This window comes from Apium graveolens, chromosome 2, assembly GCF_009905375.1.
Source record: "Apium graveolens cultivar Ventura chromosome 2, ASM990537v1, whole genome shotgun sequence".
Classification (NCBI taxonomy): domain Eukaryota; kingdom Viridiplantae; phylum Streptophyta; class Magnoliopsida; order Apiales; family Apiaceae; genus Apium; species Apium graveolens.
The window spans coordinates 100104912-100129661 of record NC_133648.1 but is presented as its reverse complement, the minus strand read 5'-3'; the positions used below and the strand labels follow the sequence as shown (position 1 = coordinate 100129661).

Genomic DNA, 24750 nt, shown 5'->3' with positions numbered 1-24750 from the left:
TTTTCTCGCATCATCCCTCGAGTGTGGGCGATGTTTCTTAATATTTTGCTGTTTTTGGAGCACCACAACCTTTCCCTTGTTGTCTTGATGAGTTTCAGCCATTACCAGAGCCTGACTATAACATCTTTCAGCTACCTCATAGTCTCCCTTGATTTCTCCTACTCCGGTAGGAGTTGGGAATTCGATTTTCAAGTATGATATGGAGGTGATTGCTTGGATCCTAGTCAAGGCTGAGCGCCCGATTATGTCGTTGTAGGATGAAGGAGTATTGATCACGTAGAACTTTATCACATGGGTAACTTGGTTTGAGCCCGATCCAAATATAATTGGTAAGTATAAAGTTCCTTGGATCGGGAGCAAGTTGTTTCCGAACCCGTACAGAGGGTCCTCTTGGCATTCATTGGAGCGTACGATCCCAAGCTTCATCCTATCCACAGTATGTTTGAAGAGTATGTTCACTGAAGATCCGTTATCAATCAGCATCCTTCTTACTTCGTTGTCAAAAATATCAAGTGTTACCACCAAGGCTTCGTTGTGATTCGGGTTGACCCCTTCATAATCCTTGCTGCTGAATGAGATGATCGTCTCCGGGTAGGATTAAATGGAGAACACCTCATCTCCAGAGCCCGGGCTCCTAGGGGGAGAGTGTGAGCCTCCCAGGACCATATTTACCATATTCTTACCTTTTCTTTGCCTTTCTTCTCTCTGATTTTTCTCCCTTGAGATGTATTGATTCAGGTTGCCTTTCTTGACTTGATCTTCAATGAAGTATTTTAAAGAGAGATAATTTTCAGTCTTGTGTCCATGGGTTTCATGGTAGTCGCATTGCATGTTGTAAGGCCTGCTATCTAGCGGAGTCTGCATTGGCTTTGGAGGATAGTAGAATGGCTTTCCCTTGATTTCCTTCAGTATCTCTTCCCGGGTCCTGTTTAGTTGTGTCCACTCTGGCTCTTGCCTAGGCTCCCTTGCCTGCCTAAGTGGACCGGGATCACTTTTGGATTCTGTTTTAGGGCCCAATATTTGGAATATTGGTGTGTTTTGTACAACATTTGTTTGCTGGGTTTGGTTGCTTTGTTTGAACTTTTTCTCCTGATGGTAACCCCCTTTCGGTCGGTCATCAGAAGATTTGTTCCTGTTTCCTCCATTCCGAGTCATTCTCATCGCCTGGAGAACATCTGTTTCTTTTATGAACCGGGCTGCCATAGAATAAGCCGCGGCCAGGCTTTGGGGCTCTTTGTTTATCAACTCCACAATATACCTCTCGTTGTGTTCTGGATCCAAGTTTCTTCGAAATATGCTTAGAGTCTCCCTTTCATCGAGATTCGAAACTTTGTTGATGGCTTCCTGGAACCTCTGCATATAGGCTGAGAGTGCTTCGTTATCATACTGGCGGATTGTCTCCAGGTGGCACATGTGCATTTCATGTGTTTTATTGGCTCTGAATCTTCTAAGGAAGGCTCCTCTGAATTCTTTCCAGGAGTGGATGCTTCTTGATGGGATTCTGCTGAACCATCTTTGAGCCCCCCTTTGAGTGTCGATGCGAAGAATCTGGATTTCGTCAAATCATTGTAATAATATATCTGAGCTATTTGTTCAAAGTAGTTGAGGTGCTCTTCCGGATCCCCCAATCCATCGAAAGAGTCGAAGTTGTAGTGTTTGAGATTTTTCTGTCGAGGGATGGCTTCTAGGGAGTAACTGAAGGGCGTGAGGGTCTCCCCAACTTCCAACACGGAATCTTTCTCCATTTTTCTCTGGAGCTCATAAATCATGTCTTTGAGATCTTTCTGACCCTCCTCTTCGTCATCAGAAATGAGTTCGGGGGTAGGGTCCCTCCGAGTTCTTTTGCCTCTTATTTTAGCTAAGAGCCTCTCCTCCTCCAGCTGCATTCTTTTCTGAATTTTTTGCTCCAACTTTTCCTCCTCTTCCTTTCTTATCTTTTCTCTTATTTCTTCTAACTTTTTCCTTCTGGTTGCTTCTGTCTCCTTCTTACTAGGCTCTTTTTGATTCTTTTTTGCCTTAGCCCCAATTCGGTCGAAGACAGATCTCCTGGATTGCTGAGAGTCCCCAGATTCTTCTTGCTCCTCATCTTGTTCAAATTCCATCTGAGCCCGGGCTTGTTCATCTCTGTAGAGCCTGATTGCTTCAGCAACTTCGTGGCTTGTTAAGTTAGCCATATGCTCCTCTGCAACTGGAACATTGGTGTACTTGTACTGATTGAGCTCTATGACATTTCTAGCATCCTTTACCGGGGTATGCTGCGTCAGTGGTTGCTCCTGGAAGGTCTCCCTGTCTCCTCCAGATTCTTGGACTTGAGAGGGGTCTTGATCCTGAATGTGGGTACTGGCGGAGGGCCTACCAGCTGTACTTTTTCCTGCTCTTGCCATTACACAATTGTACAAACAATTGACCAAGATTTGAGGCTACAAATGTGGATCTGAGGTTGCTTTTTTGAAGATTACAAAAAATTTCCAGAATAACAGCAAGCAAACTTTCTGGGTTTTGCTAACAATAATACTAAACAAGAACAGCAGGCTCTTGAACACAAAAGAAAATATGCAAGCTAAAACAATTCTGGGTTTTAAAATTACCAAGACTATCAAACCCCAGGCTTCAAAACTATCAAGATTATCAAACCCTAAACAACCAAAACTTAACAAACAAGAGCGGGCTCACACAAACGTGGCCTAAAGTAACAAACTCACACAAACGTGGCTAAAATGAAAATTCATATTCAAGAAAGGGTTTTATTGTTTATGTTCTTACAGGTTTGGAAGTGGACTCTCTCAAGAGTTTGTTGATGAAGATGAATCCAGGGGCACCGAGACCCAAGGATGGAGCGCCCCTCCTTCTAGCGCCAAATGATAACTCCGGTGAGCGGGCGGCTCCGTCCGGCGGCGTTCCTGGACCTTCTGTGCGCGGATGAGGTGTAGCTGCTGGTTGGGCGCCTGCAAAATAACACCGGAAGGGGGGTTTGGCTCCCACGGCGCCTCCGGTGTGAGAATAAGAACAGGCCTTTGGAGATGATGAAGATATATGTATTTATGTAATTATGAGGCTGCTGTGTGTTTGTTTGTGGATGTGTATATGTGATGGCTGCGGTGTGTTTCTGAATGTATGAGAGTGTGTGGGTGTGCAAGAATGAATAATTTCCCACCCCTAAACCTTCAGTCTTGGGGGTATACATAGCCCCAAGGTAGGGTTTTGGGGTAGTTACCTCTAAATCTGGGCCGTTGGATCTTGGGAGCGGAGGACGCCTGGCTTGGGCGGATTGCTTACACGTGTCCAGGGGAGGACCACCTCCAGAGTGTCCTAACGGCCTCTGACACGCGCCGTGCTTGTCTAGCGTGTTGGTTGTTGATAGTTGTCATAGTCACGTGCCCACGTACCCTTCCTTGACGGGTTGTGGGATGTGCATGTGTTCGCTGGGACCCCCCTCATGGTGATTTGAGTCCAGTTCCGGATCCGGGTAGGCATTAGGTCCGGGCTCCGGGCTGGATCCGGATCCAGGTCATTGGATGGGCCCGGACCTGGTCTCTCCATTTGATTGCTTTGGGAGAGGGGGGTCTCGGTCCATCGATCGAGCCTGGAATCCTTTAAATCCAAGTTGAATCCTAGCCGGGTCTCTTACGCCCTATCAAAATATATATATATATATATATATATATATATATATATATATATATATATATATTCTAACACTAGTATTGGTAGTAGGTTCGGATGCTGGAAGCATTTCGATCTACTGGGTCAGAATGGGGAAGAAGGAACATTGGCGGAGACATGTGCAACGGGGAACTATGAATATGTAAACTTGGCGCTACCTTTAGCAACGGCCAAACACCTATGATAAATCTTGCCGGTCATTGTGATCCTTACAGCAATGGCTGCACTAGCCTTAGTTCCGACATAAAATCATGTCAAGCACAAGGAATTAGAGTGATACTTTCAATAGGGGGAGCTTCTGGGAGTTACTCTCTTGTTTCTTCTACAGATGCCAGAGAAGTGGCAACTTTCTTGGAGGCCAGTCAGCTACGCGGCCTCTTGGCAACGCTGTTTTAGATGGAGTTGATTTTGATATTGAGGGGGGATCAGGAGAGTATTTGGATGATCTTGCAAAGTATCTTTCTGCTTACAGTAAGCGAGGAAAGAAGGTTTACTTGACGGCTGCCGCCCAGTGCCCTTATCCTGATCCTGATGCATGGTTGTAGGTGCCCTTCAGACCGGCCTTTCTGACTATGTTTGGGTTCAATTCTTCAACAACCCTCCTTGCCAATACTCCTCTACCGCTACAAGTAACATGGAGGATGCATGGAAGCAATGGACTACTGATATTCCTGCAACTAAGATTTTCTTAGGCCTACCTGCAGCTCCTGATGCAGCTGGAAGTGGCTTCATTCCTGTAAATGACCTTACTTCACAAGTTCTTCCAGCTATCAAGGGCTCTGACAAATATGGTGGTGTGATGCTTTGGTCTAAATACTACGACGAACAATCTGGATATAGCTCTTCCATCAAGAGCAACGTGTAAATTCAGATACATTAGTGTTATTTTCTGTATTATTAATGCTAAAAACACGTGATTGTTATTACCATATCGTTCTGTGTTCGTACCTGAAATTTTATATTGTTGTTATCCCTTTTTGTGAATATAGTATTTAAAAGTTTTGCATTTGGAAATTTATCCACTAAACTCACTCAACATTAAACAGTTTTAGTTCAGATAATAAAATAGATAGTTAAAACTTTTTATGAGCACGCGAATTCCATTTTCTCATTTAAGTTTATAACCCCCGGTTGGCATTTCTTGCAGAGAAACAACAAATAATTTAAGAATTTGGGCCTATTTGTTAAAGACAACCTTATTTGTTAAAGACAATCTATACATTGTCTCTTATACTGAGCCAGGAAGAAGCATCTTGTAGTTTGGCCCTCTGCTGGGATCAGAGTCTGCGTTTATCTATTAGTTAGTGATTCAATCTTATCTCCACTATACTTCAGAATCATAACTCTTGTATCTTCTAGTTGCAGTACCACTTCTCTTACATACACCTGTATCATTTTATGTATTATTATATAAGAAACCAGTACATATATGCTACAAACATTTGAATGTTATTTTTGTTATTGTATTTTCGTATCTAAACCTTTACATCCATGTCTGTAAAAATAGTATTTATAAGTTTCCCACATTAAATCTACCCTACTTAAGCTCACTCACTAATATTACATCAACATTGTACGTAGTCAGGTAGTGATGCAAGTAGTTGGAATGTTTTTCTTATTAAGGTTCATCAAAGTTAATCACCCCTGGGCGGTTTCTCTTATAAAAACATATAAAAAATAAGACGCTGCGCCTATCTGTCGAAGGAAACATCGAGCTAGAAGGAAACATCTGGTAGTTTAGGGAAAAAATGACAAAAATAGCTGATTTTTGAAAAATTTTAACAAAAATAGCCATTCTGAAAAAAGTGGCCAATTTTGGCCGATTGAATACTCCACTGTCAGTTGGGTATCCCAATTTGTATAAGATACCCACTGGTAGTTGGGTATTTCATATATGGGATACTCCACTGTCAGTTGGGTATCTTATATAAAGTGGATACTCCACTGACAGTTGGGTATCCCATCGGCCAAAGTTGGTCAACTTTTCAGAAATTGGTTATTTTTGTCAATTTTGTGTAAAAATAGGCTAAATATGTCCTTCACCCGTAGTTTAGCCGATGGCGGATCCAGCTTCAAATTTAAGGGGGGCGAAAAAAAATTTTAAAGAGCTCGAGCCGAGCATTTGACATGTTCTGCTCGAGAGGCGGCTCGAGTTCGGCTCGAAATAAGCTCGCGCTTGACTAAAAAAATAAAAAATAAGATCTTATATATTAGATTATTGATAATATTTTCGGCTGAAAATCCTGACAAGGTTTCGGCTCGTTTGATTAAACTAGTCAGCTCAACCCGACTCGTGAAATTAAACGAGCCGAATTCGGATAGTATTTTAGGCTCGATTTAGTGTAAAATTGAAGGAGCTGGCTCGCCCGACTCGTTAAAACCGACTCGTTTAGCTAATTGAGTCGGCTCGACTCGACTCGTAAAAATTAACGAGTCGGGTTCGGGAAGAGGTTTAGGCTCGTTTAACTAAACGAGCCGGCTCGACCCAATTAAACCCGGCTCGAATTACACCCGGCTCGCCCGGACCGAATTATACACATATTTTTGTAATCTTTTGAACGAGATCAAGAATACCATTTAAATTTTGAAAATCAACTTTGGTTTTTGTGTCAACCATATAGTTATAAAGCTGATCTTCAAGTTATTAGAAGATGTATTTGATCAAATTCTGAAGTATAGAATTTTAATTAAAAGCTGATAAAGTATTATGTGGATTAAGGTACGATAGGCAATAAATCAACTTCAAATTAATTTCATTATAATTCTATCAAAATCAAAATTAATGGTGTTAGAGTGTTTTAACTAGAAATGCTCGCTCAACATCTATTTCTATCTTTTTTGTTCATCTATTCCTAACTTCTACTTTCATTTGTAACTCATAATTTTTGAAAACAAAAAATGTATAACTTTCACTATAAATGTTGCCTCAATGAAAAGATTTTTGACATTGAAAAACTTTAAGTATGGGGCAATCTTTTTTTTTTTGCAAAAATTAAGGCACTACAACAAAATAGAGCATTTACGACGGCCAACTTACGACGGAAAAAAATGTGCGCCCAACTTACGACGGAAAAAAGCAAAACGTCGTAATTATTTACGACGAAACACAAAACCGTCGTAAGTTTAGTATTTTATTAATAAAATTATGCACGACACGATTAAACAAAAGTGAAAATAATTTGATGTTGCGACGATTTAAATATTTCGTCGTAAGTTAATTATTTTTATTAAAATTTTAAATTGAAATTGAATAAAAAAATATTTTATCTAAATTTACAACTGAATATTTGCGACGGAAAAAATCGGATCGTCAAATTTACGACGGAAATTAAAATTCGTCGTAAGTTATCAAAGAGGGAAATTTAACTTTTTTCCAAAAAAATTGGTGGGAAAATAAAAATCATTTGAAATTGCGACGATTTGAACATTTCGTCGTAATTTAAATATTTTTATTAAAATTTAACTTAAAATTAAATGAAAAAATATTTTCATCTAAATTTACGACGAAATATTTGTGACGGAAAATTAAATATTTTCATCTAAAGAGGGAGTCATTTTTTATTTTTATATAATTTGAATATAGATATTTAACTAAACTAAAAATTTAAAGGGGTCCCTTAGCCCCTTAGAGGATCCGCCTCTGAGTTTAGCCCTCTGGCCACAGCAGTCTCTGCATTTATCTGTCAATTCAGAATCTGTGTTTAGCCCTTAATTCTTTAATTTGTCTGTCTGAATGGAACAATTGCTTCCACAACATATTATCTTAAAACATGGATATTTTACCTTAAATTAAAACCCTGAGATGAATCATTCCAAAACCTTACTCATGCAAATCATAAAATTCAGATTTAATGACTGGCCACACAGATCTACTGAAATTTCCATTCAAAGACTTGTGTTACAACTTACAACTTAAGTAAGAGACAAAAGATTCAAAAATGTCAGACAAAGAACGGACAGGGTCTTAGAACTGGAATATGCATCGACAGTTTCCGCGCGATCTGTTCCCTGGTTCTCCAGTGTCCTACAAATGGCATATGAATTTGCAGGGTGCTAGCAAATCATATCGCCCAGCTATCCGCTTTAGTTCCTGGTCATCTCATTCAAGATGCTAATGCAATTGCACAAGAATGCTTCCATTATCCTAATGTCAAAATGTAAGCATTACATAAGTTATGTCAATCAAAGTTGATTGCCACAATGCTTTTGAACGCTGGGAATGTAAACCCTAATTGCGGTTTTAAAGAAATTGGAGTTTAGCAGCCTCCATCTTTATTGGTTGCATCACTCAATACCATTTTTAATTCATCATTAGATTTCATGTTAAAGTATGAATTTGTTTTCTCCCTATATCTACCCAAGGGCGCGTCAAGGATGCAGGGGCGAAGCCAATAGGATGTCTGGGGGCATATCCCCCGTTCTCTAAATCAACAAATACTGTATGTATATAAATAGCATCAAAGGCATTGCAGTTCAGTGGTTTTTATCGTTGGTATTCGACTAAAATATTTTCTGTAATATGATGGTTTTAACAGCCACCAATCCGTTAAATATAGATGTTAGTTTATTCAACTATAAGAGTATTTTCAACCAGAATCCTTAGTTAAAAATCATTAATACATATTATAAATAGAAAATATAGAGATTATGTAAAAAAAATACATCTCCAATGGTACATTCTTCTTATTTATAAATATAGACAACCTCTTGATATTGGCTATATTTGTTGAATCACACCAATAAGAAATTTGTAAAAAAATAAAAATCATTTATTATTATATTGAAGTAATATATTCTATTTATAACATTAAATTTTAATAACATACTATTTTTAAAATATAAATAACCAATATAGTTAATATCATCGAAGACAATGCCTTACATGTTCAAACAACCAATTTAGCCAACCAATTATAGCTAACATCTCTAACTTACATATTCCTGTAGTATATATCAATAATATCTTCCTATTTTAGGCATATATAAGCATCTCCAACAGCTTCTTAGTTCATTCCTTAAATTTAATATGAAATATTGGATCTTAGTAATTTAACACATCAATAGCTATTCTCAACTCTAACAATATCCCTATATTCATTTCTTATACAATATTTAATCATTAAAAAATAACATTATTACATAAAATAAAAAAGAGAAAGTATTTTTTCAAATATATATTATAAAATAAAAGTTAGAATATGAGAGATGCTAGCTAGAGATAAGGAATGGCAAGAAAATTTTAGTGGATGTTAGTAATTTAAGAAATCACTAGGATATTGTTAGAATAGTTTTTTTCTCCATGTTCATTATATTTAATTTTAAGAATCCAAATAATTAAGCTGTTGGAGTTGCTTATGTTAGTCTTACGGTCCTCCTAAGTAACTACATGTCACAAACAGACATGAGGAAGTGTTTACCGTGGCGGCTCCACTTTTCTGGGATACCTGAAAGCAAATGTCCCAAAATCTTTCAGAAATGGTACGACACGCGAGTTAAAGTGGCGTTTAGCCTATGACCCCAGCGTTCTGCTGTATATTAACAAGCAGTTTTTAAACATTTTTATTAAATTTGAAAATTAATATTTTCCTGTAATTTTTTTAAGGTTGACAAGTGTTGTAAATTCATTTTAAGCAGGTATTTTTTATTTTAATTAATAAGTTATACATATATGGTTTTCCTACCTCCAACCATAGTACCATTTTTTGGAATTGAACATTTTTTGTATACGAGAAAAGTGGAGGAGCCAGATAATGTTACTAGGTAGTTGAGCAACCAAGTCTAACAAAACTTTTATAGGGTGTTCACCAGAAAGGTTTGAGATTTCATCACCCCAAGGCCCAGGCAGATGCTGGAGTATGTTTTAGAAATTTGCTTATAGGATTCGTGATTTAATATATTTAAAATGAAGGAATACATATTCAAAATCAAAGTTGAATTGCACTGATATACCCCCTATGCTTGCTCAGTATTCGAACTCAGATGAATGTTCCATTTTGTCCAAATTTGGAGATTAATTGTACTGAACTCTGTTAGTTCTGCTTATCACCTTGTTAGTTGTTATCAAATGGACCTTACTGAGTTTCCTTTATTAGACCAACAACTTATTATGAAGTTCCTTTTTATCAGACCAGGCAAACTTCAGAGTAACAAATCTGCAGTTAAGCCAAAGCTATGTTCTCTGTAGATCAACATAACCTGGCATTCAGTTTTTTAGAGTCCATAAACAGTTAATATAGTATACGGTATGTCAAAATTTTGGATTAGCTATTTAAGTACAGATTTGAACTCAAGACCAAACAAAGCTTTCTGCTTCTGTACAAACTCATAGCTCATAAAAAGACAATGGATATTAATAAAGATATATATGGAGCATTTGATTAATTTTCCTCACCAGAGAGCAACATCAAGGTAAGTAAAACACCACATCAACCATTACAAGTTTAGTCAACCGCTCATAATACGGATTAACTCATAAAATATATTAATATATGTTTAATTAGACGTATACAATCTGTCAATGATTATCACCATCATCTCTGAGTCAGAGAGATGTGCTATAAATATATATAATAGATATATTGTATCTACTTAGGCCAATCAAAAATAAAGTTCACAAGGAAGAGGGAAAAGAAAGACACGAAACGAGGGTAAACAAACAACACCATGATAATAAGAAGAAACAGCAAAAGTATAAAACTGCGCCTGGTGGTGATTACCGATTAATAATTTAGGTAGAGGCTAGCAAGACCACAAGGACTCCCCCATATTAGCATGATCAACCACCATATCCATTGAAAAAAGTGACCTGGTGGATGTTTGAGACGACTGCATCATCATGTGTTTCGATACATTTTCAGGTGAGTTGCCATTGTTTGGATTGGCGACAGACGATGAGTATTGTCGCATTTGCATGTGCACTACTTCAGCCTGTGCTTGTGCTAGTTGAGCTTGAAGAGAATCTATCTGTTGTTGTAGCGAAGATATTGCACCCACACATCCGTAAACTGGATCCCTTACTCGTGCATTCGCCTCGTAAACCATCGAGCTCACTGCATCTCCTCGTTGGTGTTCTGGCAACTCCTGCATTTCAATTCAATAATTTGGTTACTAAATCACAAATTTCACTGCTTTTAAATATTTCACATCTCTGACATTAATACTATTTCCATTATCTGTACCTGAAATGTAAACGAGTCAATTGATATATATTCAAGGTTTGTGTACATTTTATTTTGCAGTTTGCAATATTTACCTAAATCAGGTTGACTAATTAACACCATGAACCGAAAATGTGCCCCTGCTAAACATCAATCAAGTCTCAAGCTTTAAAAAGAGAATGAAGAACTAAAACAAAATGAAGAAACAAAAATGGACCTACGCACCCAAATAATTACATAAAGATGAGAGCAGCTTGGTTTCAATCAAGTACTATCGTGCATGCCAGGACCATTCACTGTATATAGTTCCCCATTAGTGGTATATGTATAGTATGTGGCTGTGTTATGATTACAACTCTATGATATTGTAACATCAGACACTTTCTCATAGAAGATGCCATCTTTGTCTTGTCTATCCGATCTTTTTATAAAGCAAAAGGTACAGATTATATATACTCCAGTTATCTCATACATGTATGTATACACACTTCCACATTCATTTGCAGACATCAATTGTTTGACCATAAGGAGTTTCATTAGGATGCCGAAGTTGAAAAAAGGTACTAGCATAAACAACAATAAGAACATTCAGGGTCCCATTTTTAGAAGCTTTAATATTCTTTTACACGTCCAATTCTTAGTAATAGGGTTCCTTTTGTTTTAACTTTTTCCATATAAGTATTTATTTACAAATGGATCACTTATTTAGTAATATATATATATATATAGAGAGAGAGGCAAATATATATATATATATAGAGGCAAATATACCAGGGCTAATCTCTATATCGAAAGTCTTGGAGATCACATGTAAAAGATGTTCTTCTTGCAGAACATATTTATGATTTTTAATATCTTTAATTTAATAGTGGTCTCCCTATAAACCTTTCTTTGTATAGAGTGATCTAAAAATGAGCTCATAATGTAGTAAAGTAGCTTATCAAGTTTTGAACCTGGTGTCAAATTCTGGATTCTAACTGGATGTGAAATTAGCAGCTAGCTTCCATGTTTTAATTATGAAAAAGAAGATGTGGTTATATATTATTACTTGGTGAACGGGTCCTACTGTTAAAGTTGATTTGGACAAATTTAGCTTGTGTATAATATTATATGTATAGTTTTTTTTTTCTAACTTTTCTGGGAAAGGCCAAGGAATTGCAGAGAAAAATAGTTGGTAATAGTAGTAGAAGATACCGGTAAAGAAGCTGATGAAGCTGCGACGGTACTTGGTGAACTTGGCAAAGATGCAATATTACGGTCTTACAGACCTGTTGTGGCTACAGAAGCTCAATTTTTCTTTGTCACTTCCATAAACATATATCTACAGTGTAAGACTTTGGGTAGCCGATAACTCTGTACTCTTGACTTTAAAACTGCGCAATACTCCATTTTAAATGAACAGTGTGTACGTGAGTACTTCAATTTTTACAAGCGTCAGATCCCGTTTAAGCTTTTAAGAATCTCATGATTGTGAACAGCAGTTGCAAATTCCGGTAGAAGTTACAAAATAGCAACTCCAAAAGCATTGGTACCCTTGCAACTAGCTAGTCATATATATTGTCTCAGGTATCATTTGTCTTATTCTTGTATTACCAATTTTAAGATTGTTTAAAACGTTCGAGCACTTGCTAATGTTGAAAAAAGGTGACTAATTTAGTTTAAATGAAGGGAAAAAGGTGAAAGGTTGTAATTTGTTAATGTAATGATGTATGTATATTGCACAAAAAAGAAAAAGGAGAAAAAGAAACCTGTAACATCTTGTTGACATTGCTAGCACCAAACACCTTATGCACACTGGCAAATTTCTGTGGCTCATCAGCAGGAAAGTAAGGAGCAAATACACAATCCTGAGCACACCTTCTCCGAAGAAGCTTACACGCAGCGCATGGCGATGCCACGCCTTGTTTCCTCCCACTCTCCCTCATTGTATTATATGATATATTACTAAGTAATGTGCAATCACTACAATTTTTATATGATCACCACTTTGTCCACAGTTACAATTAAGATGCTTAGAAACTGGTCCCTATCCTTTGTGTTGGCGAAAAGTATAAGCAAGCTTACATGTATGTTGGGGTATATATAGAGCAAGAAGCTAAGAAGTTTGAAAAAATAAGCAAGGAAGGAGGGGAGATAAATCATAAAGACAGGTGGAGAAGGCGGGGGGCTTTGAGTAAAAACGGTTGAGTGCATATATAGGGAAAATGGTGATGCAGGAAATCTTTTGAGGTCCCACTAAAGAATAACCTATAGATTTTGCTGGACAAAAACATCTCTGTTGGTTAAGATCTTTTGTCCCTGCTTCCCTACATCATATTATTAATTTGGCAAATTTGACATATACACCCGTACATACATATAGTAGGTATTATTATTTTCTTCATTTATGTATTGTACATAGGTATATTCTAGAAAATTTAGGTTATAAAAAGCAAATATATTTCTTTTACTTTTGAGTATGGGTCCTAGTAAAACCCAGGACCTTAGATGATGGCAAATATTAAACAATTGTCATCTTTTACCGTCATCCTTTGTACCATTTTCTTGTACCATTTTCTTCAAAAGTGAGTATTCATATGGGTAGTATAAATTGTAAATAAGCCTAATAAGTGATTAGTATGCTCTTAGGGTTTATATTTTCTTATTCATATTAATTGTATACATATAAATTACAACACCTATTCAACCAGACTAATATCTTTTAAAAACTCTCATATATATATATATACACACATATATATACATATATATATAGTAAGATTCTAGAGAGAACCTTTTTAAAAATAGAACACGAAAATCTTATATTTAAAAAAAGTTAAATATTTTTTAGCTTATTTTAACTATATAATATTGTAAAATATTTATTAGCATTATGATAGTTATTATATAATTTTCAAAAAATCAAGATTGAAATCAATATTTATGAGATTTATAAATATATATTCTTAAAATTCATGATATTCAAAGGTAGATTCTAAACCTTTTTCATGAGTTTTTTAAAATTTTCAAACAAATTGTTGTTTACAATTAATTTTACCATAAAAAAAGTATTTACACATTTTTTCAGTTTTAAAATTAATTTTAAAAAAGGTTCTCTCGTTTGTTTTTTAAAAGTTCTTTAAAAGGGTTCTCTCTTTAGCGTTGCCATATATATATATATATATATATATATATATATATATATATATATATATTGTTTAGCAAGATTGAATTTGTATTTATAACTGAATAATAGTGGTTTGGCTAACTTAACATAGAATAAGGACTTGCAAATAATCTATGTTCCACTTGAATTAGTACAGAAAGAAGATTTGGTATGTACACATATAATTGTGAGAATTGCAGTGAAAAAGTCTGGGTAAAGTTCATTAATATGTTCATGCATCAGGTTGAAGATATTCGAAATAGTTCTTAGGGTTAGTGTGAAGATCTCAAGGGTTCACGTGAATTGATTAAAGATTATAGAAGATTTAACAATGCAATGCAAAGATTATGATATGAAGGCCTGAGAGCGGAACCAGTCACCTGTGCACCAGACCATTGCACTAGGCGTCAGCGATTCGTGGAAGGAAATTAAGTGTTATCTCTACGAAGATTGTTAAGTGAGGATTCAATTTAAGGCATAAAATCGTATGAAATATAAGAAGACTCGAAAATATGAAGATTGGAAGAGGAACAACTTAAAAAACTATGAAGATCAAGGTTAAGGGTTCAAGAACAAGAAGGCTTTAGTAGATCACAATTACAAGAACATTTCTTATCATTCATGTTGAATCCAAAACTTAAAATGACAAGTAAACTCTTTCTTATATATGTGTATACCTTGCTCGCTTTCAAGAACTCAAAAAATATAAGTCTAAATACTCTTTCACGATGATCATTGCTCCATGTCGCCTTGTGGCTACACCTGTGGTTCTAGTACCATTTGTACTAGATCTTGTTTGCTCCAAGACTTATAATGTAAAGAAAACTCTTACTTGAAGATGTGTACACCTTGGTCACCATCAAGATCTCATGAAATGCAAGTTTAAATGCCCAGTCTTCATAGTTCTTGGTACATGTCACCTCCTGGCTCCCATGAATGTTCCCTGTCGACATGTAGATTGAAGGAGTGTAATTTTTCTAAGGAAAATCTTGCACGTTGACATGTAGAAGGTTAGAGGTCGACTTCTAGCTTCTGTGGACCCTAGTAAATTAGATTCTGGTATTTACTACTAAGGATAAATATTGATAAGTGTTTTATTCATTGTGTATGTTAAACACTACTGCCATGTATTTATGTTGTTTAGTCGCATAAGGTTAAATAGAGTGATAAATTCTGATAATTTGTTTACTCTAGTGATCAGTATGAATATACTCCAATATTTTTTAAATACTGATATCATTCAATCATTAGTCAATTGATAAACTCTGATGTATTCTGAATAAAACAAGTCAGTATTTTGCTTAATTATTGTTTATATATAAACTAGAAATTATTTGCAATGTTTACAGTTGTCTAACTAGTGGCATGTAAAAAGGATAAACAGTTTGATACTTATAAAAACATTATCTTGAGTAACCATGCACGTATTTACTTCTCTGTTTTATATGTTCCACTTTTTTGTTGTTCCACACGATTAAATTACACGTGTCCCACTAAGTTGAAACGTTTGTCAGTAGAAGAGTACAAAGATATACAAAATCAAATTTTTATTTTTTTATTTACTTTATCACTTTTAATCTATATTTGCTCTCTTTTACGCTCTCTCTCTCTCTCTCTCTGTATATATATATATATATACGAGTAAAGTTCTACGGAGTCCACCTTTTAATTGAAATCCTCGGAGTCCATCTATGTTCTGCAAATAAAATATCTTCTAAAATGTGTTATCTTGCAAAACATGTTTCACAAATATCATTAGTTCAATAAAATCATGCAAATCTTATATATTTACAAGTACAATATCTATGTTCTGCAACATGAACATTTATATTCTGCAAACTAAGCATGTTTTGTAGAATAATATATTTTGCAACGTTCTACTTGTAAAATTTATGCAATCTGCAAGATTTTCAATAAAATTATGATATTTGTAGAATATCATTCAAAAAATAATACGTTTTACAACAATTTAAGCTATATTTTACTTGCAGAATATATATGGACTCCAAGGACTCCAATGAAATAGGGGACTCCATATAATATTGAAGGGTTTCGAGCACATAAACGCAACGGAAACAGTAATTAAAAATGTAAAAAAAAAAGAATTTTGGAAACCCGCCGCAGGATCCATGCGAAAAATATATATTTAATTCGTAGATCAGATTGTTTACCTTAAGAAGCTTTACCAATTGGTTGACTAATGGAGATCCAAAGCTTGTTCAATCACCACGCATCCCGCTCTCGCGATCTACGCTCTATCGGTATCCACATGAATGCTTGAACTCAAGGATTGAATTTGTACTAGCACAAACTCGTTTCTTCTTGCTCTCTCCCTCTTCTCTCTTGGTGGCTAGGATTTTAGTAAAAGTCCTTTTTCACATAAAAATCAGCCACACAAGAGATATTATATAGAGAGTAGAAAAATAAATTATAACTCTTAACTAATTAGGAGTTATTATTAATTCGAAAATCCTATTTGTATTATAATTAAGTCTCACTTAATTATTTAACAAATAAATTTCGTAATTAATATTAATAAATTTGGATATCAATATTTATCTAATTAATTAAGTCATACTTAGTTAATATTATAAATAATTTGAATTACTTTAATATAATTTAAATCTAATTTAAATTAAATAATCCTTCAAGCATTCTTAGTGTGTGATCTTATAGGTTATTATTCCGTTGGCAATAAATTTTAAATCTAATTTAAAATCGTAAACAATGAGCGGCATCTAGTAATACATCATTCCTACCCAAGTAATAATAATTGAATCGGTGATCGATTAAACCTTTTGTGAATAATGTACAATGTAATATAATCCCTTTAACCAAATATTATAGATTAAACTAGAGGCATGTAATGTGTCATTCTCATCATAGTTTAATCCAAGTTTCCTTGATCAATGAGTAGACTATCATATCAAATCAACATTTGAGCGTGGCCACGCATTTCATAGTCTAGCTCACACAAGAGGCCAATAATATCACTCCTAAAATAGGAGGGTTAAATCCCATCTAGATCTTTCATATTTCTCATATGATTCATAATATACCCAATGTCCACTTTTATCATTACCCGGTCAAGGATAACTTTTAATGAAATCAATGTATATTAATTCTCGTATAGAAATATAATGACTTCAGGTCTAAGGACCATTACATCATTATCACTGTGAGAATTACTTATGACACAACAGACATGTAGAATCTCACATTGGGTCTGTTCAGCACCATGTACATATACATATGCCTGTGTTTTTTACTTTAGTATCACTATACCTATGATCAGTGAGATGTAATCATCAGTCAACAAATACACCAGTCTTAATGCATAATTATTGTCCCTTAATAATAATACTCGACTAGGGACCTTTAGGAATATTGATACTATTCTCATAATCTCATTTCTAAGTCACGTACTTAGAGATATAGAATTGCATATCATATTCCAAGGATATTTATTAATCTAACATTTATATCGCAGTAAATTAAGAATTAATAAATTATAAATAGAATAATCGATAGAACATAAACATTAATAATCCTAATGTCTTAAACTAAAACATCATAGTGTTGTCTCTAGGGCACAAACACTACCAATCTCCCACTTGCACTAGAGCCAATCACCCATATATCTAATACTCATAGAACTAGTATGACCATCGTACTTCTCCTGCGACAAAGCCTTAGTCAGTGGGTCTGCAACACTATCATTACTATGCACTTTACATTTATATCTCCTTAATCATTAATCTCATTAATAAGGCGATATTTCCTAAGGACATGCCTAAACAGTCTTCATGGCTGTTTCAAAAAAAAAATCAATATATTCGGCTTCCATAGAATCATCAATGTTCTTGCTGTGAACTATTCAAGCTAACATCAATTATGTTTAGACAAAACACAAAACAGACATAAATTCGTAATCATTCTTGTCTGTCCAAAAATTAGGTTCAGAAACTAGTATCAGTGTAACCCTTTACAACCAGTTCCCTATCTTCTCCATACACCAAAAATAAATCTTTAGTACTCTTTAAGTACTTAAGAATATTCTTGAAAACTATCAAGTGACCCTCACCTGGATTAGACTGGTATCTGATCGTCATGCTCAAAGCATACGAAACATCAGGATAAATACATATCATTGTCCATATTATAGATCGAATTGCCAACGCATCTGGAACTTTCTCAAACGGCCCTTATCATCTAATGATTTAGGGGGCAATTATCTTTTGAGATCACTATCCCATGAGACATCGAAACATATCTTTTCTTTGTCTCTTTCATCATAAAATGATGTAATACTTTATCAATGTATGTACTCCGACTAGGTCGATTAATCTTTTCAATCTATCTCTATAGATCTTGATCCCTAATATATAGGTAGCATCGCCTAAGTCTTTCACCGAGAAACTATTTCTCAACCAAGTCTTAACAGCCTGTAGAGAAGGTATGTCATTCCATATCTGTTATATGTCATCTACATATAATATTAGGAATGTCACATGGCTCCCACTAACCTTCTTGTAGACACATGGTTCATCTTCATTTTGAATAAAACCAAACTATTTGACCATTTCATCAAAATGAATATTCATTCTCCTTGAGGCTTGCTTCAATCTATAAATAGATAGAAGCAACTTACAAACTACCTTAGCAAACTTTGGATCGATAAAACCCTCAAGTTGTATCATATATACATCCTGTTCAAGGCTCCCATTTAAGAAAACAATTTTGACATCCATTTGCCAAATCTCATAGTCAAAGTAAGCAAGTATTGCTAACAAAATCCTGATAGACTTGACCATAGTAACCGATGAAAAAGTCTCATGATAGTCTATACCATGAATTTGGTTGTAACCTTTTTGCCACTAGTCGCGTCTTATAAGTCTGTACTTTACCATCCACGTCAGTTTTCTTCTTGAAAACCCACTTGCACCCTATAGGTTTGACCCCTTCGAGTGGATCAACTAAAGTCAGTACTTTAATTTGATACATGGATTCCATCTCGGATTTCATGGCCTCTAGCCATCTCTTGGAGTCTGAACTGTTCGTAGCATCTTGGTAGGTGAGAGGCTTATCATTATCCGTAAGCATCATATCACCATCTTGAGTCAAAAGAAATTCATAATTTCTCTCGGGCTCATGGTGAATCCTACTAGATCTATGAATAGCATGTGTTTCTTGGACATAATTACTTTCAACATTTTTGATGTACATCCTGATCTTATTCCAACTCTGGTTCAATATTATCATATGGTTCTCGATCTTCATCGAGATGTCTTATCCTCCCACTGATTTTCTTAGAAAGTAGTTCTCCCCTAAGAAATACAGCGGCCCGAGCAACAAACACTTTGTTCCCGGAAGAATTATAAAAACTATACCCTAGTCTCACTTGGGTATCCCACAAAATAGCATCTATCTAATTTTTGTCCAAGCTTGTTAGAGGCTAAAAGTTTTACAAACGCTTCACATCCCCAAATTTTCATAAATGACATGCTTTGACATTTATCACTCTATATCTCATACGGAGTATTTTGAACCGCTTTAGTCGGAACTTGGTTAAGTGTATATGCAGCCGTTTCTAGAGCATAACCCTATAAACTGAATGGAAGATCCACTTGACTCATCATCGGTCGCACTATGTCCGACAAGGTATGATTTCTCCTCTAAGAATCTCTATTCCATTGAGGTGTTCCAGAAAGAGTAAGTTATGATACACTATCACACTCCTTCAAGAAACTCTTGAAATTGAGGTTTAAGTATTCTCCTCCAGGATCTGATCGTAAAACTTTTATACTTTTCTCTTGTTTTCTTTTCTACTTCGGCCTTATATTCTTTGAACATTTCAAAAGAATCGGATTTGTTCTTCATAAGAACCACATATCTATATCTACTAAAATCATCAGTAAATGTTATGAAGTAGTATAAGCCCCCTGCCATCATACGCATTCGACCACATACATCATTATGTATAAGTCATAATCGTTCGGTGGCCCTTTCACCTGATCAGGTAAAAGAAGCTTTAGTCATTTTGCCAATGAAACAAAGTTCGCATCTTCCGTATGATTCAAAATCAAACTTATCCAAGTATTCATCTATATGTAACTCAGAAATGCGTTTCTCATTAATATGGCTTAACGACAATGCTAGAGGTAATGTTTGATTTGAGTCAACTTAGAACATATAAATTGTTAACTAATTGTGCAACATTATAAGTCTTATCATTGAAATATAATAAACAACTATTGTTTATTTAATTAAAATGAAAATCTTTCTTGTCCTGACAAGAAATTAACTTAATGTATCCGCTAAAGACAGGCACGTAATAACAATTTATCAAGTTCTCAATCTCGCGTTATGGGCAACATTAGGTATAGAGTTTGTAACGACCAAGGAATTACGCTTGTATTATATTATAATAATGATAAATTATGTGTATTATTATGCGGTTAAATGTGTTAAGTCGTTAAACCCTAACTGTTATATGCTATCTGTTGGCTGTTTTGATCCAAACGTGTTTTGGATATTTATTGAGCATTTTATCATCAGTTATATATATATTATATCAAAACCTGTACAGCTCAAAACTATGTTTTAAAAGCCCGTATTTTAAACAAAATCATTGGCCCTATTTTGCCAAAAATGCCCTATCCCATATCGCTATTCTGAACCCCTAAACGTTTTATAAATTTACCTTTTTCACGAAAAACGACTTTTCCGGACCCCTTCGGGTACCAAAAACCCCACAAAAATCACATTTTTATTTTATATGATCATGAAATTATCATACATTATTTTTCTTTGCATTTTTGTAATATTCACAATTTTTGGGAATTTTTAGCATTTATTTTATATTTAATGGATATTTAAAAATTCATAATTAATACCCAAAGATTATAAAAATTAGGGCCAAATATTTTTATTAGATGTATAATTAGACCCTTAATTTTATTTAGGGGTATTATTTTCATTAGTATAAATACCTATTTTATTATTAATTATTCATTAATTAATTGTTAAAAATCAGAAAATAAAAATTAGAAAGTGTGGGTGAAGTTTGTGTTCTTGAAGAAGGGAGAAGATCAAACTGTGATTTTGGGAGATTTACTAATCCACTGAAAATGCTCGAGTAACCAATACAATTCTTGTGAAGAGACGAATCTATTGATACTAATATCAACAACTGAGGTTTGTTTAAGCTCAAAATCGATTTTTATGTTCTTGGCATGAATTTCAGTTTTTGATTTTGAAGAATCATTTGATTGTTTTGATTATGTAGTTAGTTTTGTTGTAGTTCTAGGAGTAATCAGGTATTTTTATTTTGATTTTATAACCCCTGGAATGATGGGCCGAGTTCTTGGGTTTTAGTGCTTTTGATTTCGTTTTTTTTTTCAGATTTCGAGATGTTATCTATTGTTTTTGTTGATGGGAATTGATTATAGATACTCAGTACTTTAATTTGGCATAAAAATCAAGTTGTTTGGTTGTGTTTTGAGGGGTTTGGGTTTCTTGCCGGAAAATTTCGAGTTCATCGGAATTTTTGGACGTTTTTGCTGATTGTGGGGTGATGGTGAGCTGCTATGGTGACGGGTGAGTTCCTGGTAACATTTAGATGGATTTAGGAACAAAAACGGAGTCGATTGGTGTATGATTGGCCGGGAATCGACCGACGCCGGACGTCGGAAGTTCGCCGGATTCTGGGCTTCTCCGGTGAGTTCTTCCGCGCCGGTCATCTTCTTCGCGTCGCCGACGATCTGTTCCTACCTTTCCCCGCCGTTCGATCCGAAAAGTCCCTGTTTCCTGTGTGCAAAGTTGTTTCTGTAATTGTTAATTAATTATTTTATATATATAAATCATAAATCAATTTTAATAATTCTAAAAATCTAATAAAAATTAGATTTAAATTCTGAAAAAAAATATTGTTAATAATTTCAAAATTATTTTCTTAATTTAGAAATTCGAAAATTATTATTTATTTAATTATTTAATTGTTTATTTAACGATTTATTTATTTATTTATTAATTAATAAATAAGGATTAAAAATATCTGAATAATATGATTAATAATTCGTTAATTAGTTGAATAATACGAGTAACTCGTATCTATACGAGTAATATTTTGATAAGTTAGAATTATTATTCGAGCGATACTAACAGTTAGTTGTATCGATTATTTATTTGTAAATAATCGATATAATCGAATAATTAATAATAAGTTATGAATAATGATAATAAAATTGTAATTAATCCTAGTAATTAGGGATTAATTATTTTAACATACAATAATTATTAAATAATTATTTAAAACTATAATTAAGGATTATGTAATTATAATAAATTATTTATAATTAATTATTAATTAATTAAATCTTGTTTAATTCATAATAATTCAACCGTTAATCCGATTTGAGCGAAACGAAGACCCCTAGACTCAGAAAAATGAAACGAATCCAATAAAAATAATTATAAGTATAAAAATTGATTATGTGCTTTATGTGCTATGTGCTTTATGTGATTATGTGAACCTATGTGCTATATCAATATATGTGTATACATGCGAGTCAGATAGAAACGCATGGGTAGACTGATAAGGTTACGTGATATCAATTCAAGATACACGTATATAGTAAGTTATCTAAACAACTATCTTTCCATGATTGGTTCAGTGCCAGCAAGGCAGAGTAAGCTAGGGACAGAAGGCGGTGAGTTGAATCAGGTTAAGTACGCGCAAGGCAAGTTTTTCCCCTATTCTAAATTCAGAATAGTGAATTATACCCCATTTTACATATCAATTACACTTTGATAATTCTTGTTCATATGCACTGATACATATCTATTGATTCTTGTTTCTATTTCATTTCGATTCTTGATTTCTCCCAATTTATTGAATCCTCTATTCATATTCCAATATTTTTACCCTTGTTACATATATTATGATATATCCTGATGTTGGGATACATCAAAAGCATTCCGATTGTTCCGGATGCTAAACTTCGGACTGGATGGTTACGATACAGGCTGGGTTTTACTCAAACCTTTAATAATAGGCCATAGTTGCCTGAGTACTCCTTATGTTGGTTGGATCTATACAGTTGGGTATAGATTCGCACTGTATCCTGACTGATCAGCGGGTTATAGTGCATATGTTGGTTCTTGTTTCCAGTCTTGTTCATTTGGCACTCGCCATCATTGGCAAATTACTATTCGATACAGATACAGATGGTTGATACAACCAGCAGCTTATTGTTTCTCTCATTTCTCTTTTTCTATACTATATATATATATTTTTGCAGGCTTGTTGAGCAATTTTGGCTCATCCCTTTTTATTGTTACTCCTATTGTTTTACAGTTAAGGTAGAGAATGAAACCCATCAGGACCCGCATAGTCAAGAAGCGAGTCAAGCAGCGGGACCCTCTTATACCAAGAGTGTTCCTTCCTATTTTCGAAGAGAGCTTTGAATTTCCAGATCAGGTGTAGCAGGATAAGTAGTAATGTTGGGTTGAATAAAAGTCTTGTGTAGTTTGAATAAAAGTTGTGTAGTGAAACTGTAGATAGAATAAAGTTTTGTATCAAAGATAACTCTTGAGACAGGTTTTATTTAGTTGGGTTTGTAATAAAGTGTAGTGCGTGATTCTTGTTTTCAAACTCAGACCTTAAAAGATCCTGAGTAGTGATAGTTCGGGGTAATTATTATATTTATATTCCGCTTATGCAGGTTTAGTCGGTAATTGTTGTTAATAATGCCCCAAATCTATACCCCAGATTTGGAGGGTGTTATAGTTGGCATCAGAGCTTAGGTTTGACCTTTGAAAACAAGAACGTTAGGGCTAAGATAAGATAGGAAAATGAGATAGGATGAGAGTAAGAGTGTTAGGATTGTTTGTCTATGTGATTAGAAGTTATGAGTTTAGGATTGTGATTTGATTGTTTTTGTGTTATTATTTTTATGTATATTAGATGGCTTCTTTATCATCATCTACGGAGAGGACCGAGACAGATCCAGTGGATACACCGGTAGTAGCCCCAGTGTTAGAGCAGATCTTACCTCCATTACCACCTGAGCCAGCACCAGAGATACCACTTCCCCCAGAGGTACCAGGTTTTGCATATTATTTTCCATACTTTGAGCCAGAGATACCAGATATTCCACCATTAGAGTTTCCGATGTTTGATATTCCTGATATGGTTGATCTTCCGCAGTGGGAGGATTTAGAGCCTCTGATTCCTATGCCACCAGTCGAGATTCTAGAGCTGCCACATATGGAGCCAGAGGCAGAGCCGCTAGTGTATGCGCCGATGGAGCAGCCTGTCTTATTTCCTGCCCCATTAGCTATTTATGCACCTATTCCAGGAGTTTATCAGTTTCCTCAGCCAGAGTTTATGGATGATATCGTGGTGGATGGACCATTACCTTCCCAAGGTTCCAACACTGATCTTCGGGAGCATCATACCGTGACTTACCAGCGCTTTCAGGCAGAGAGGGAGGAGAGGATTAGATGGCAGAACCAGTGTAGGGAGATCCTTGTGTTGTATGAGACACAGACGGATGGTCCTGTCAGAGCATTACGACCGGATTATATACTGAGAGAGAGGCTACATCATATTCACCGGGTTAGTTCGCAGCAGCTTACTGATTTGAGACAGCAGGATCTTAGTGCGGAGACAGCATATCGCAGAGCATTGGGACTTACCGAGGCAGTGCTAGAGGCATTGCAGGAGGAGTTGAGCCACGTACCACCAGGATTTTGAGACCAGCAGATCAATGAGTGTTGTAT

General features: G+C 35.1%; 1 protein-coding gene and 1 pseudogene across 1 annotated transcript; one reads left to right on the top strand and one right to left on the bottom strand.

The window, feature by feature from the left end:
* The first annotated feature begins 199 nt into the window (after nt 1-199).
* On the top strand, nt 200-4628 carry LOC141691684 (hevamine-A-like; annotated as a pseudogene).
* A 5446-nt stretch (nt 4629-10074) lies between these two features.
* On the bottom strand, nt 10075-12998 carry LOC141707683 (LOB domain-containing protein 4). Its single transcript, XM_074510991.1, has 2 exons — nt 12569-12998; nt 10075-10743 (listed from the first exon to the last, which is right to left on the bottom strand). Exons 1-2 carry the CDS (start codon nt 12743-12745, stop codon nt 10402-10404), a joined length of 519 nt encoding a protein of 172 aa, XP_074367092.1. The 5' UTR covers nt 12746-12998; the 3' UTR covers nt 10075-10401.
* Between the last annotated feature and the right edge of the window lie 11752 nt (nt 12999-24750).

Bases quoted from the DNA above. Each gene is read 5' to 3' on its own strand.
- LOC141707683 (XM_074510991.1), bottom strand. From the start codon at position 12,745: ATGAGGGAGAGTGGGAGGAAACAAGGCGTGGCATCGCCATGCGCTGCG. The intron at 10,744-12,568 runs GTTTCTTTTTCT...ATTGAAATGCAG, and splicing joins ATGTCAACAAGATGTTACAG to GAGTTGCCAGAACACCAACG.